General features: G+C 39.7%; 1 protein-coding gene across 1 annotated transcript; it reads right to left on the bottom strand.

Annotated features, from left to right (window-relative positions):
- Positions 1-1,441: 1,441 nt before the first annotated feature.
- Positions 1,442-10,130, bottom strand: LOC118836699 (tripartite motif-containing protein 43-like). Its single transcript, XM_036743912.1, has 6 exons — positions 9,729-10,130; positions 9,391-9,498; positions 5,436-5,717; positions 3,942-3,964; positions 3,673-3,770; positions 1,442-1,707 (listed from the first exon to the last, which is right to left on the bottom strand). Exons 1-6 carry the CDS (start codon positions 10,128-10,130, stop codon positions 1,442-1,444), a joined length of 1,179 nt encoding a protein of 392 aa, XP_036599807.1.
- Positions 10,131-15,325: the final 5,195 nt, after the last annotated feature.

The following is a 15,325-nucleotide window of genomic DNA, read 5'->3' as shown; positions in this document are numbered from 1 at the left end:
GAGATAAAACCACACATGCACCAAAAGGAGGGCAGGGATGGTAATCCAGGGTTCTTTCCACTAGACCAGTTTCCATGGAAGATGTTAACTTGCTTTACAGGATTTTTGTATTAATCTAAGTAATTTTTATGAGGTACTTATCAAAGTGTTATTACAGAGGCAGAAGAGGAAAAAGCCCAGGACAGATCCCTAAGAGACATCCACAGGTTAGCCAGCATAATATAAGCAAAAAAGACTGAGGAGTTGTCAGACACATGGGAGAATCTACTCAATCTCTTTCTAGACTACTCCCTGCAACAATATTAAGCCAAAGTGTTCTAGAGATAGCTCTGGTTTTGAGAATTTGTATTATAATTCTACAATTGCTACAATTCAGGGTTTATTTTGTTGATTGTCTAGTCTTTGGGAAGAGATGGAGTTTGTCCAATGTCTATATACCAGAATGTCTCATATTGAAAGGTATCCTCCCAATTAACACCATTGCAATCTTTTCTGATTAGAGTAGGATGCCTTCAGGAAATGGGGAAGACAAGAAGTTTAACAAAACAAAATAAGCTGTATTCTATTACAGTTTTGGTTTCTACCTTTAATCTTTTTCCTTGAATAAAGCCTTTTTGCATTCAACCAAGCTCACCAATAGGGACAGAGTTTTTAGGCTAGAGAAATTTTGCTTATTATTTCTAGACAAAGTGAAAAGGACGTTTCAAATTATGCTTTCATAATATCAATTCAGAGATGTCATATGGCATATGGTGTAAGATGCTGGCTTAAACCTAGTTTCTGCCAAACTACTTTTTGGTGGCCATATCTGACAGATTTGCTATAAGAAAAGTGAAAATACATGCAGGAGTGCTTGAAAAACTCTGAAGTGCTATAAAAATATAAGTACAATTAGATTAGTCTGGCCTCTCATGTATGTTCCCCCATAGCTGCAAAGTGCTCAGGTAAGGTTTACAAAGTGGAGTAAAAAAAAAAAAAAAAAAGTTAACCAAATTCAGTGGACTACCCAAAATTTATTAAATATATATATAATATGTGGGTGTGGGTGTCTTTATGGCCACATAGTGGGCATTTCAAGTGGGATTTCAACAACAGATTCTCACTACAAGTCTAACCTTTTCCCATTGATGGTGACCTTGGTAGAAATATCAAGGATTGAGGGAGGAAAGGGAGAAGCAAGCCTTTACAGATAATTTTCCAAGGCAAATCACATCATTACAGACATAGCTAAGAAGCGTAGACAATGAAAGATGCTACTGCATTTACAAGTTTCACAGCAAAAAAACAAAATAAACTTAACATGTGCCTACGGAAAGAGGTCAAAATAGCTTCCAATGCTCTTTCAACTAGGCTCCTCTCATGCATGTGGTAAGATTATATAGTTCCAGAATCATCCTGAAACAGCTCAGTGTGGCCAGGCATGTCTGTACCTGATGCCATTCTACTGGTACTCAAGGAGGTCAACAGGGTAGATGTTCCTTTCAATAGGCAAGCAGTAACAGGCAAAGATGGGTGGTACTTGTTTGTCTTCAGAAATTCTATCCATGTCCAATGGTATAATAGATAATTCTCTTCCACTCATGTAGTGGATACTTCCAGAGGTATAAACAACATATGTCTGTCCTGAGGAGATATTGCCAAACGTGAAAGTCCTCTTCCTATCATCTGATAATTCATATGGATAGTGACATGCCAGCAGTCGGGATCCTGTAGAGAGAACAAAGGCATCAACAAATATCAAGCACCTTCTACACGTCAGAAACTGTGCTGAGCAATAAGGATACAATCAAGGAAAAGAAAAACAACCCCTGCCCTCAAGGAGGTTACAATCTTATGGGGGAAAAGACAACACATAAAAGAAAGTTGAAAGTTGAAAAGCGAGGGGGGGGGGGGTAGGTTAGGAGGATGCCCATAAAAAAAAAAAAAAAGCATTGTGGAGAAATCAGAGAAGTTCAATATAATTAAAGCCAGGTAGGAAATGGGGAAATGTCTGTCCTGTGACCTCTCCTTCATTAGAAAGTCTAGCCAGGGTGCAGGTGATGTGAGGACCAAAGCCTATTGGAAATTGCAGGATGAGATTTCCCAGTGATGAGATTCCAGGGGACATGATAGAGAAGTCGAAGTTCAAAATGAGTACAGGCAAGAAATAGATACCAACTCTGTGGATGGTACTCCAGTGCCTTGAATGACAGGGAGAGGTGGTTTAGATTCTATTGTTCTGGTCTACAGTACCCAGGAAATATGGGATATAGAGAGCAAGAGCAATTAGAAAATTGTATTCTGTAGGTAAGAAAGTCAGGTGACCCTCACTTTCAGGTAATCCCTTGAAAGGTTTTGCTTTTATTTTAATTCACTCCAATCCCCATTATCTGCTGAGGCTAGACAGTTCTATCTTTGTCGCCAACAATCCTTTCCCTGCCTTTTTAAATACTCGGATTCCCCAGGTCTTTCTGGAATAGGTATGAAATAGATATTCTTCTTTTGACAAACATTGGGTTAAAATCAAAATTCTACCAGGCAAATAAGAGCTTCATCTAGAAATGGCAGAGCAGTCAGGCTTCTTAATATTCTTCATGTCTACCAGTAAATAGTGATTCCCATTCCCCTCCCCCACCCCAACGCAAACACCCCAAAACTCCACGAATCTTCTTTCACAAATCAATCTCATAAGAGGAAAAAAAAAAAAAGAAAAATGTAAACATTTACCTTTTCTTAAATTGGAGCCATGGTTCTTTAAGCTACTTAAAGGGTGGCCCCTTTACACCTGGGATCCTATTTCTTTATTTTTTTTTATGAACAAACTTCCCAAATTTGGGGGTTCTTGTTCTGTCCCTTTGTCCAAAAGGGATTTCTAACCAGACATCACTGAAAGGGCAGCCACTTGTTGAGCTGTGATAAAAGGCTGGACCTGACATGCTAGATGTTGATTTCCTTTCCAAAAGTCGTCTTAGAATATTAAAGCTGGAACTAGACCTTAAAGTCCAAATCTGGCCTCAGATATTTATCAGCTATATGATCCTGTGCAAGTCACTTAAATCCTGCCAACCTCCCTTTCCTCACTTGTAAAATGGGGATAATAGTTCTTATTTCACAGGATTGTTATAAAGATCAAATGAGATATTTGTAAAGTACTTTGCACAGTGCCTGACATAATAGGTGCTTAAAAATGCTTTTCCCTTCCCTATTTCTACCTCCAGCTCACCAAGGAAGTAGATCTCTGTGGGTTCCTACAAGCCCTGCTGCTCTCTTCCAAGTCAGCCTTCACTATCACCACTACCCTCACTACTCATCTAGAAGCCTTACCCACCCAGGGTGCAACAGATAAAGCTCTCAGGAAAAGGGTTTTTTTCCTACTTTTCCTCTTAGTTCAGGGTTTGGGTCCCACTCATACACTGTTCATCCGGACCATGAAGGCTATTCTAGTTTACCCACTCCAAAGGACGTTATTAATCTGATTGTTTTAATCATCATGTTGGACCAGATCTTTGGCTTCGTAGAGTAGGTTGTACCTTCTGGTAGAGGCAACATATACAGATTGGCAACTATTTTGCAACTTATATCCTGGTACATATGACAAGATATTTCTGACAACCAAGAGATCCAAAAAGTTCACTATTTAACCTTCTGAAGGAAGCCCAAATCTAAACTCACAGTCAAAGAACTGGACCTCACCTTGAAATTTCTTGAGAAATTTGTTTAAATTCTTGCAGTAAGAATTGCTCAGTTTTGGAGTGAAAGGTTCTGGCCTTTGTAGCAGCAGTGACTCACTCCTATAGAGAAGAGATTCAGTTACCATTCCTGTTCACCAACTTTTGCATCCTCTTTGGCACCACGAGCTTCCTTACCCTGTTTTAAACACAGCTAATATTGTGCTTTTCCCTAACCCCTGTAGTACTCCATCCCAAACTACTCACTTATCTTTCTTCAGAATGTTAGCATACCTGCACAAAGTGTCTCCTATGTCCTAGGAGAAGAAAAGAGAAAAGATTATAAGTTGGTAGATCACATGAATTGGTTCAACAAAGATTTGGCCATTCTGTGGATGTGGGGGTGGATGGAGAGGGAAAGTCAAAGAGGACTCAGAGGTTAGAGACCTGGGTGACTAAGTAGAGAGAAAAGGTCCTGATAGGTAAATTGAGGGGACAATAAAGTACCTTTTTTTATAGGTTTGCCATTCAGGCAATGTTTTACTACTTTGTCTAGAGTCTAATACAACTGCCCCACAACAGTAGACATTTTTTTTTCCTTATGGCCTCATTTTTTTTTTTGAAGTACAATTTTATTTTATAATTTTTAAACTTCATTTTTATTGATTAATTTATTTTTAGTTTTCAACATTTACTTCCACAAGATTGAGTTCCAAATTCTCCCCATTTCTCCCCTCCCCCCCACACCAGGACAGTGTGCTTTCTGATTACTCCTTCCCCCAGTCTTCCCTGCCTTCTATCACCCCACCCCTTCTTTTATCCCCTTCTGTTCTATTTTCCTATAGGGTAAGATAGATTTCTATATCCCATTGCCTGTACCTTATTTCCCAATTGCATGTAAAGAAAGTTTTTAAACATTCATTTTTAGAACTTTTGAGTTCTAAAATCTCTCCCTTCTTTTCTCCCCACCCACCTTCATTGAGAAGGCAAGCAATTTGATATAGGTTATACATGTGTAGTTATGCAAAACACTTCCATAATAGTCATGTTGTGAAAGACTATTTCCCTCCATCCTATGTTGCTCCCCATTTATTCTATTCTCTCTGTTGACCCAGTCTCTCCTCAAAAATGTTTGCTTCTGACTTCCCATTCCCCTAACCTGCCCTCCCTTCTATCATTCCCCCCCCATCCACTTCCCCCCTACCTTCCTGTAGGGTAAGACACTCAATTGAGTGTGCATGTTATTTCCTCCTTAAGCCAAATCTGATGAGTGAGGTTCATTAATTCCCTCTTTCCTCCCCACTCTTCCCCTCCACCATAAAACTTTTACTTGCCTCTTTTATGTGGGATAATTTACTCCATTCTACCTCTCCCAGTCCATTGCTCTCTCACCCCTTAATTTTATTTTTTTTAAGATTATTATCCCTTCATATTTAGCCCACCCTGTGCCCTCTGTGGATGCATCAAAGTATCTCAGTCTCTATATCCCTGCAACTGCCCTAATACTGAGAAAGGTCTCGTGAGTTACAAATATCTTTCCATGTATATAATACATACATGTATATATACAGATCCATGTAAAACAGTTCAACTTTAATAAGTCCCTTATGATTTCTCTTCCTATTTACTTTTTTCATGCTTCTCTTGAGTCTAGTATTTGAAAAATCAAATTTTCTGTTCAGTTCTGGTGTTTTCATCAAGAATGCTTGAACATCCTCTATTTCATCGAATATCTATGTTTCCCCTGAAGAATTATACTCCGTTTTGCTGGGTAGACATTTTTCTTACCTGCAGCAGGTCCCCATCTGACATCTGAGATTTTTCTTCCAATGTTGTCACCATCTCCCTTAGGTCTTTGCTACGTAGGGACAATTGGAGCCTACTCTTATTCTTTTTCTGGATGTTTTTTAATTCTTCCCAGGCTTCATGATCCTTCACGTTCTGGAACATCTCATTTTCTTCCTCATCCAGTGCCACGAGACTGTGTACATCCTCTTCTTCATCACTCAGAAATTCACTTAATTCCTGAAATTTTTCCTCAAGTACTTCTCTTGGCATATCCACCTGTTCCTACAATGCGATAGTCATCAGATGTTAGTTATATACAAGACAACAAGTGACTTTGGCCAAACCTCACCTTGACTACCTGGTTTGTGTGACATTTGCTGGAAAGAACACTATACCAAAGAAGATTTAGGAAACATGAATTTGAGTCCCTATTCTGTTGCCATCTAACCGGTAATGTGAGAATGTCTGTCAGCATTTCTGGATTTAGATCTTCATCTCTAAAATGCTACAGGAGGCTAAGAGATACTCAAGAATGAACGCTGGAAGCATAGAGAAAATAATTTCGGTGAGGAGGAAAAGGGGAAATTATCTAGAATAGAGAATAATGTAGCTACTCCAAAATTTTACTGTCCAACTTTTTTGTTTGTTTGTTTGTTTTTGGTTTTGGCAAGGCAATTGGGGTTAAGTGACTTGCCCAAGGTCACACAGCTAGTACATGTGTCAAGCGTCTGAGGCCAGATTTGAACTCAGGTCCTCCTGACTCCAGGGCCAGTGCTCTACTCACTGTGCCACCTAACTGCCCCCACTGTCCAATTTAGATTTTCAGGGGGGGAAAGATGTGTATAAAAGATATAAGCAAGGCCGTGGGGAGGGCCTTTGCTTGGGGTGCACAAAACTGTATATAATAACAAAGGGAGGCATAACTTGTTATTTCTCATTCTGCTTCCATTTTCTCTATCAAGGAAAATTATGCTGGAAATGATAGAATATGGCCGATAGATTGGTGAATACTCAAGATAAGTAAGGAGATAGTTGAAGAACACATAGCTGTAGAATATTGAAGAATGAGTAAAGTTTGCAAATTATAGGTCAGTGAGGTTGACTCCTATTCCTGAGAAAATTCTAGAAAGGATCCTTAAAACAATCTGGCAATTTAGGTTAGAGGAAAAGTTCATGACCAAGCAAGGGATAGAAATGATCACAGAAGAGGCAACTTTGAGTGCATAAAATTAAATTAGAAAGGAGACAAGAAAACTAGAAAAAAATCTCAGTGAGGATTTTTTGATAAAGTCTCATTTTCAAGATATAAAGATTTGATTCAAGTTTATCACTCATTCCCCAATGAGTAAATGGGAAAAGGATATGAACAGGTAGTTCTCAAAGAAAGTAATCCATGGACACAAGAAAAAAAAAATGTTCTAAATCACTTATAACTAGAGACACAGAAGTCAAAGCAACTCTGAGGGCTCACTTTACACCTTCAACAGGTGTTGGAGACTTTGGGGAAACAGGTACCTTAATGTTCTCTTGGTAGAGTTTTAAATAGTTTCAGCTATTCTGTAAAATACTTTTGAATCATGCCCCTCAAAAGACAGGCAAGCTGTTCATATACCATTTGGCCCAGCAAAACCACTATACCCCTAAGAGATCAAAGAGTAAAATTATTCTATACATACACACACACACACACACACACACACACACACACACACACAGTATTTCTCAGCTTTTTCTGTAGAAGCAAAGAATTGGAAACTAAAAGGAGTGAGGTTAATCAGAGAATGACTGACCAATCATGGTATATGAATGCGATAGATATTTCCTCCTTAAAAAAAATATCAAAGCAATGGTTCTAGAGGAACCTTAGGAGACTTTGAACAGATACAGAATGAAGTGAGCTGAACCAGAATAATGTAAAAATAAACACCTTGGAAGACTTTAAAACTCTTAACACAATGATCAATCATGAGTTCAGAAGATTAACGATAAAGGATGCTAGCCACCTTATGACTAGGAAGAGACTGATTAAATATGCAAAACGAGTCATTTTTGAACAGGGCCAATCTGGAATTTGTCTGGGTTGAGCATTCATGCTTGAAATGAGTATTTTATATTTTTTTCCCCTGGGAATGGAGGGAGATAAAGAATGGGGTGGGGGGTAACCTTTTACTGGCAATGTCTCTAATCCTACAGTTACCTCAGGTTTGGCAAGCTCTCCCTGAGAACTTATCAGTCACTCTCAATTCAACTTCCATCCACTTTTTCCAGTACCTTTTGTCTTCCATCATTAAATTATAAGCTCCTTGGGGGAGGGGACTTTCTTTTGTTTGTGTTTGTATCCCTAGTACTTTGTGCAATGCAAGGCATTAGCAAATGTTTTAAAATGTTTACCTTATTTAAAAAATTACAAATAAGTAGATGGTAAATGAACAGGTAGAAAGGGAATTGGTGCTTTTACCTTTGTAACATCTCTGGAACACGCCCCTCTCACTGATACTGCCACCACTCTAATGCAGGGTAGGATTATTATTGCAATAGCCTGCTGGTAGATCTGTCTGCCTCCCTTATCTCCCTACTCCAGTCCATCCTCCTTTCAGCTGCCAAAATGATTTTCCCCAGTGAAAGGTATGACCTTGTCACCCCCTTACCCAGACTCCAGTGGCTCCCCTATCACCGACAGGATCAAATACAAAATTTTCTTTGTCATTCAAATATGCCATTCACATCTTATATCATATTCCCTGCCCTATTCTCTGGTTCAGTGACTCTGGCCACCTTGCTGTTCCATTCCATCCCTCCACTCCAGGCATTTTCTTTGACTGTCTCCTGTGCCTAGAATGCTCTCATTTCTCGTCTCTGCCTCCCGAGTTCCCTGGCTTTCTTCAAATTAAACTAAAATCACATCCCCTAAGGGAAGCCTTTCCAATTTTTCTTTAGTGTAGTACCTTCTCTCTTTTTATTATTTCCTATTTATCCTGTATATAAATTGTTTATATATACTTTTAATTTGTTGTCTCTTCCACTGGATTATGAGGTCCATGAGGACAAGACCCATCTTTTTGTCTTTTTGTATCCCCAGCTCTTAGCACAGTGCCTGGCATATAAGAGCTTAATAAATCCTTGACTGATTAATGAGAAAGAAAACAGGAACAAGGAATGGCAGACTACACTAATGTCCCATTTGATGTTGTTTCTAAGCTGGTATATAATGTAGAAAAAAAATGTACCTAGATTTCAGTAGAACATTTCATCAAGTATTTCCTATTAGTCTTGTGCAAAAGATAGAGATACAAACTAAATGAAGTTAGAATTAGGTGGATTAGCAGGATTCTAAGATTAGTTGTTGTTTTACTGTCAGCTTGGCTGAAGGCCCCTGATAGAGCACCCAGGAATCTGTCTATGCTTGGGCCTGGGCTAGTCACCTGGATAAAGGTGTACGTGCTATATATATTCATCAGTTTGCAGATGAAAAAGCTATAGGGAGAGGTAACACAATGGATGAAAAGTAAAAAGCCACAAAGATCTTGGTAGCCTGAATCTGATAAGATGAAATTTATATGAAAAAAATAAAGTCCTATAGTTGGGGACAAAAGAATTAACCAGCCCTGGAGTCAGGAGGACCTGAGTTCAAATGCAGCCTCAGATACTTGACACACTTACTAGCTGTGTGACCTTGGGCAAGTCACTTAACCCCAATTGCCCTGCCTTCCCCACCTTTAGAAAAAAAAAAATGTAAAAAAAAAAAAAAAGATTAGCTTTGCTTTCAGAGATAGCTTAACACACAACACAGGGTTTGGAGTCACTTAAGACCTGAGTTTGAATCCAGTCTTCTACAGTCACTATCTGGAATAATGTAAAGAAGCAACTTGACCATTTTGTGCCTCAGTTTCCTCATCTGTCTGATGGGTTGTGAAGACAAAGGTTTAAGCAAACTTATTGGAGAAGAGACACTTACTGTCCACACTACAGCCCAGGTCCGAGGTACCTCTTTCTCCTCAAGTATTAGCTTCTTGACATCCTTTAAATTTTCATCTAAACATTTGAGATTATCTTGCAGTCTCTTCTATAAGAGAAACATGAGTACAATTACTCTATTAGGAAGGTTCAGAACACCAGCAAAGGGCAGGAGCTAGGACATCCAAAAGGCCTGGGAAGCTAGCACCATTTGATTTAGAGAGGTTTCTAGTTCTCAGCTGGGATAGAGACTAAATGGGAACAGTCAAAATGGCAGTGGGAAGGCTCTATCAGGTCATGAAGGTCCCTGGAGAACTGCTTTTGCCCCATGTTACTTACCCTGTAGTTCTCAGCAGCTTCTTCTAGAGGACAGACTTCATGAGCTTCATGCTCCTGGGATTTTGAACAGGACATACAGAGAAAGATCTGGTCATCCATACAGAAGAGCTTCTGGACCTCCTGATGTCTTTCACACTTTCTGGGTCCCTCAGGATACTGCTGATGTTCCTTGACAATGACAGCCATTTTGCTTTTCCTTGAAGTGCTTTTAAAAGCTTGTGACTGGGATACTTCCACACATTCAGAGCAACATAAGGGCACGGAAACCTCATTCCCACTGCTAAGACAGGACTGGCAAAAACTCTGTCCACAGGCTTTAGTTGCTGGGTCTGGGAGACAGACCTGACAAATGGTACAGGTATGCAGATCCTGGGGATCTGGAACTATCTCTTTTGAAGCCATGACCCTGAATGAGAAAATGAGAAAATGGGTGGTAGAGACCTTTCTCTGACCGCCTATCCATCCCCACCCCCTCTCCATCGCCTCCCCTCAATTAGATAAGTAAGCACAAAGCTATTTCTACCTCCTAATCCCATAGCTGAGAAAGATGCATATCAGGTGCAATTTTCACAATCATTTTAGAGAAGTAATCAAGAACAAATCTGACAGTCCCAGGAGTATCCAATCCTAAGAAATTATGGTGAGGGAGGATACATAAAGGGGAAGTCATTTAGTTGAAAGACCTAACGTAACTATAGTGCATGAAAATTCAATCTAATTCAATAAACATTGTCCTACTTGACCCTTATCCACAGTCTCATTTCAGCACAATTACTATGCAAAGCTTTTGCACAATTTGCGATTTTTTCAATTGGAGGAAGGAAAACTATTGTCTCTAGCACTAACTGCCTAGTAACTAATACTTGGAAGTCCCACAGCTTTCTCTAACTTAACATATTCAAAATGGAACTCATAGCTTCCAATCCCAAACCAATCTTCATCCTAACTTCCATTTCCACAGTAGGCAGTGGAATCCTTCCCGTTACCCAATTAATCATTCCATCAGTAGTCATTTATTAAACACCTACCAGGTTCCAGACACTCTATGATCTAGAAAGCTCCTTCAAGGAGCTAGTGTTCTATAGGGGAAATGACATAAATATAAATGCCAAATACATACAAAGAAATTACAAATAGAGGCTGGGGTTAGAGTAGCTGGAAAGCTCTGCAAAGGCTTCATGTAGGAGGTGGCCCTATAGAGCTTTAAAGGAGAGAGGATTTTTTCTAAGAAGCAGATATGAAGAGATAATGTCTTCTGGGCATGGAACAAAGCCTGTACAAAGATTGGAGATAGTGTCACATGTGAGGAAGAACAAAAATACCAGTCTGGTTCAGCTCTATAATGCAGGTAGCAGAATAAGGCTTAAGAAATCTAGACAGGGGGCAGGTAGGTGGCACAGTGAGTAGAGCATGGGCCCTGGAGTCAGGAGGACCTGAGTTCAAATCCAGCCTCAGACACTTGACACACTTACTAGATGTGTGACCTTGGGCAAGTCACTTAACCCCAATTGCTTTGTCTTCCCCCCTCCAAAAAAAAAAAAAAAAAAAGGAATCTTGACAGATTCGCAGTCTCATCATCATCTTCTCATTCTTTAAATATCCAATTAGTTACCGGGTCTTCTTGACCATCTCTTCATCTCATTTGTCTGCCTGAGCCCCTGGGGTAGCCTCCTCCTTGGTCTGTCTCTACTCTTTGCTATTTTTTTGTACTCCTATAAACACTACTCAACTATTCAGTTTGTTCAAGATATTGATTAAAGTCTGAAGAATTCGATTTTCCCCCAGAATAAGAGTTAAACTAAGTGACTCAGGAAATAAGCATCTTACTCTGCCTTGCAGGCCAGCCATTTTCCATATGGAGACCAGCTAGTCATGGTATACCTGGACTATATTATTGATGTATATCCTTTTGTTGAGTGACTTGCCAGTGCTTCATTTGGTCCCAGCATTGATCTTGAATTAACATGGTACCAGCCTGAGCCAAGCCCACTCTTCAGTGGACAAAGCTGGAGACCTCCACAGTTAGTTTGTTATAGAAATACATAAATTCATTAGGAAAATAATCAGGCATAGAGATAGGGGCATAAGAGGGAGGTTAATACCAAAGAGGGAATAATCACAAGTACACCTGGGATGGATTACATGTACTTTTGCCCATAAGGGCCAGTGGGCTTACAACTACTAGACCTTTGGTCAATATACTGACTTAGACTTGGATCCCTTTGTAGCCGCAAGGAGACAGACCAGGTGCCTTCCAGCAGCTGATCAGTGCCCACTCACCTGACTTAGACCACAGTGCTTTTTCTGGGTAAACTTGCAGCCCACCTCCACTAAAAAGGGCTCCTGGATCCTTCTCCCCGTGTACACTGTCTTTCTTCTAAGTCCCATCCGTTCCATTTACTCCAGTCCCTGAAGCAGCAGCATAGAGCACCCTTCCATCTGCTGACAGTGAACCCAGCACAGAACTAGAGCCCCTTCCAACTACATTCCCATGTCCTTCAGTTAGAGAGATACAAGAACCCATTTCCCCTCAGACCTGAGAGCACCTCCTGAGCCCCAGAGAACCCCGCTCAGGAGCATGCTAGTAAATGTCTAACAACCACTCTTGGGGTGGAGTGCATGCAGGGTACTTAAATTTAATCTACAGTATTAACATTTTCTTCAGTGCTTTCTTAAGCCTGGACAAGTAGTAAAGCAGCAAATGAAGCCAAGGTTTGTAATGTATACAAAATTGCCAATTTCCCAAGTGTAAATACTCACAATGAAAAATTGAACCATCTACTTAGAGCAGGTTTCAGCACACCACTCACCCTGTACCTGCTGATGTTGCCCTGGAGATCTCCAGAAAGATGCTCACAGTAATCCCCTCCTCCCCTTCTTAAATGGGCCCTTGACCACCATTCTTTCTCCTTAGAGTCCCACCCACTTGCTTAATCAGAATTGTCCCTGATCCAGCTGCATATAGCACTGCCTACTTACCAGCTGAGAGCAATCCTTAAATTTCTTTAGAGAACTTGCAGCAGTATCCCCATCTTTAAATCCACAACAGGACACCCTTTTCTCCAAACCCCACCTCCATCCTGGGAGACCAGTCACCCACACCTTGAGACACTCAGACAAGTAGCTTTATAGAGTATTGATCACCCGATGACCAACCAGCAGTCCCACAGCCACCCTGACCACCCACCCACCTCTTGACTGGGACCAGAATCCAAGTAGAAACCACTTTCACCCTCTACCCTAATGAAATAGACCCCATTTTCCCTTGTGTACTTTATTTTTGCTTATATGTATTTTGACTGATATCCCATAAAACTGGTTTATTCCATAAAGCTATGTAATAAACTACACAGAACATTGTAGAAGGGGGAGGTCTTGATTGCATTTAGGACATTCTTCAGTTCTTTTTAATGACCCCCAAGTTTCTTCCTTAAACAATGTCCCACCTTTATAAAAATATACTTCTCAGTGAGGCTGGACAGCTAGAAATCATGGAAGATAAAATTCTCTTAAGAATTTAAATTGTGTGTTACCCAAAGGGCAAGGGACAGGCCTTGTGCAGACCATTCATATTCTTTAATATATTTCATTCATTCATTTCTTTTTTTATATAGTTTACTTATTTTTGGTTTTCAACATTCACTTCCATAAGATTTTGAGTTTTAAGTTTTCTCCCCCTCCCTAAGATGGCATGCAATCTGATATAGGCTCTGCTTGTACATTCAAATTAAACGTATTTTCACATTAGTCATGATGTAAAGAAGAATTACAACTGATGGGAGGAACCACAAGAAAGAAAAAACAAAAGAAAAAGGAGAGCAAATAGTCTGCTTCCATCTGCATTCAGACTCCAAAGTTCTTCCTCTGAATGTAGATAGCATTTTCCATCAAGAGTCTTTTGGAGTTGTCTTAGATCCTGGTCAGTCATTGCACAATGTGGCTGTTACTGTATACAGTGTTTTCCTGGTTCTGTCGCTAAGCATTTCTTAAATGTCTGCTGCATACATGCTAGACACTGTATTAAAGGCTGTAGATACAATGCGTATGCAGGAAAACCATTACAAAACACAGAACAGTAAATGCAAATAATATGGGGAACAGCATGAGAAAAATCCTCGTGAAAGACTTGAACTAAGACTGAATGAAAGCTTGTTAGTCTAAGAGTTAGAAGTATGGAGGAAGTGTATTCCATGCAAGGCAGACAGCTTAAGTCTTTCCTACTCTCAGGCAAAGTAAGAAAGTTAGAACAAAAGAAAGTTTTGGAGGATAGATAGGAAGTTGAATTTTTGAGACGGTGGATTTAAGTTGCTTGAAGGACATTCAGATGCAGCTGTCAATGAGACAGTTGATTATGAAGGCCTGGACCCTAAGAGAGACAGGAGGTTTGGATTTAGAAAGCTGAGATTTGTTCACATGGTGATTATCATTAAACTCATGTGAGGTAATCGTATCACTAAGAAAGAGGTTACCAAGAGAGAAAAGAACAGCACAGAACCTTGGGGGACAACCACATTTAGAATTTGTGATATGGCTGATGATCTAGAAAAGGACAGTTAAAAGGAGGGCCCAAACATGAAAAACCAAGAGAGGACAATGTTATGTTGTATAAACACTTAAATAGAGTTCAATACAGTCAAATGCTGCAGAAGGATCAGTAAAGATGAAGACTGAGAAGAGGGCATTAAATTAAGCAATTTAGGGATTGTGGGGACCTTGAGAAGCTTCATGTCAGTGTTGAGATTAGAAGTCAGATTGAAAGAATGGAAATTTTATTCTGAGGTGAGGCAGTGGAGACAACAGGGGTAAGTGACTTTTAAAAATTTGGATATAAAAGGAAAGAGAGTGAGAGAAGATAATATATTGATGTGATTGTCCATGCAAGTATAGGCTTTTTAGTGAGGGTGGAGGCCTGGACATATTTGTAGGAAAGGAGGAAGGAGCCACTGAAATGGAAAGATTGAAAATTCAAGACAGTAAGGTTGACTGAAGGGAGATGGGAAGGGTTGGAATAATGGCCACAATTACAGGAGCTGGCCTTTGTCAATAGCAGAAATATGATCTCTTCATCAGAAATAGAGCCTAATGACACAATGGAGGGTAATATTGAGGGGCTTTGTGGTTTAAGTTAGGAAAATAGGGAAATAGAAGGAAAATGTCCCTATTTTCTCAGTAAAGAGTACTCTACTCAAAAGGGAGGGGAAGGGGAGGGGAAGGGTAGGAGTCTTTAAGAGAGATGTTTGGAACAGCAGCTGTGAGGAGTATGATACAAAGCAAATCAGAGAAGTAAAAAAAAAAAAACCAACTCAGTAACATAGTTTGATAAATCACAAAACCCCAGTTATTGTGGCAAAGATTCACTATTGGTCAAAAACTAATGGGAAAACAGGATAGCAGTCTGGCAGAAATTAGGTTTAGGCCAACACTTCACACTATATCCCAAGAAACTCTAAAGAGATGTATGTATGACTTACATATAAAATATCACATCATAAAAAAATTAGAGGATTAAGGGGGAAATTACCTTTTAGATTTATGAATAGCTAAAGAAATCATAACTAAGTAAATTATAGAGGGTCACAAGATAAAATGGATAGATT

The sequence above is a fragment of the Trichosurus vulpecula genome, chromosome 2, assembly GCF_011100635.1.
Source record: "Trichosurus vulpecula isolate mTriVul1 chromosome 2, mTriVul1.pri, whole genome shotgun sequence".
NCBI classification, from domain to species: domain Eukaryota; kingdom Metazoa; phylum Chordata; class Mammalia; order Diprotodontia; family Phalangeridae; genus Trichosurus; species Trichosurus vulpecula.
Note: the sequence above shows the minus strand (reverse complement) of the source record. Positions and strands in the feature narration are given on the sequence as shown.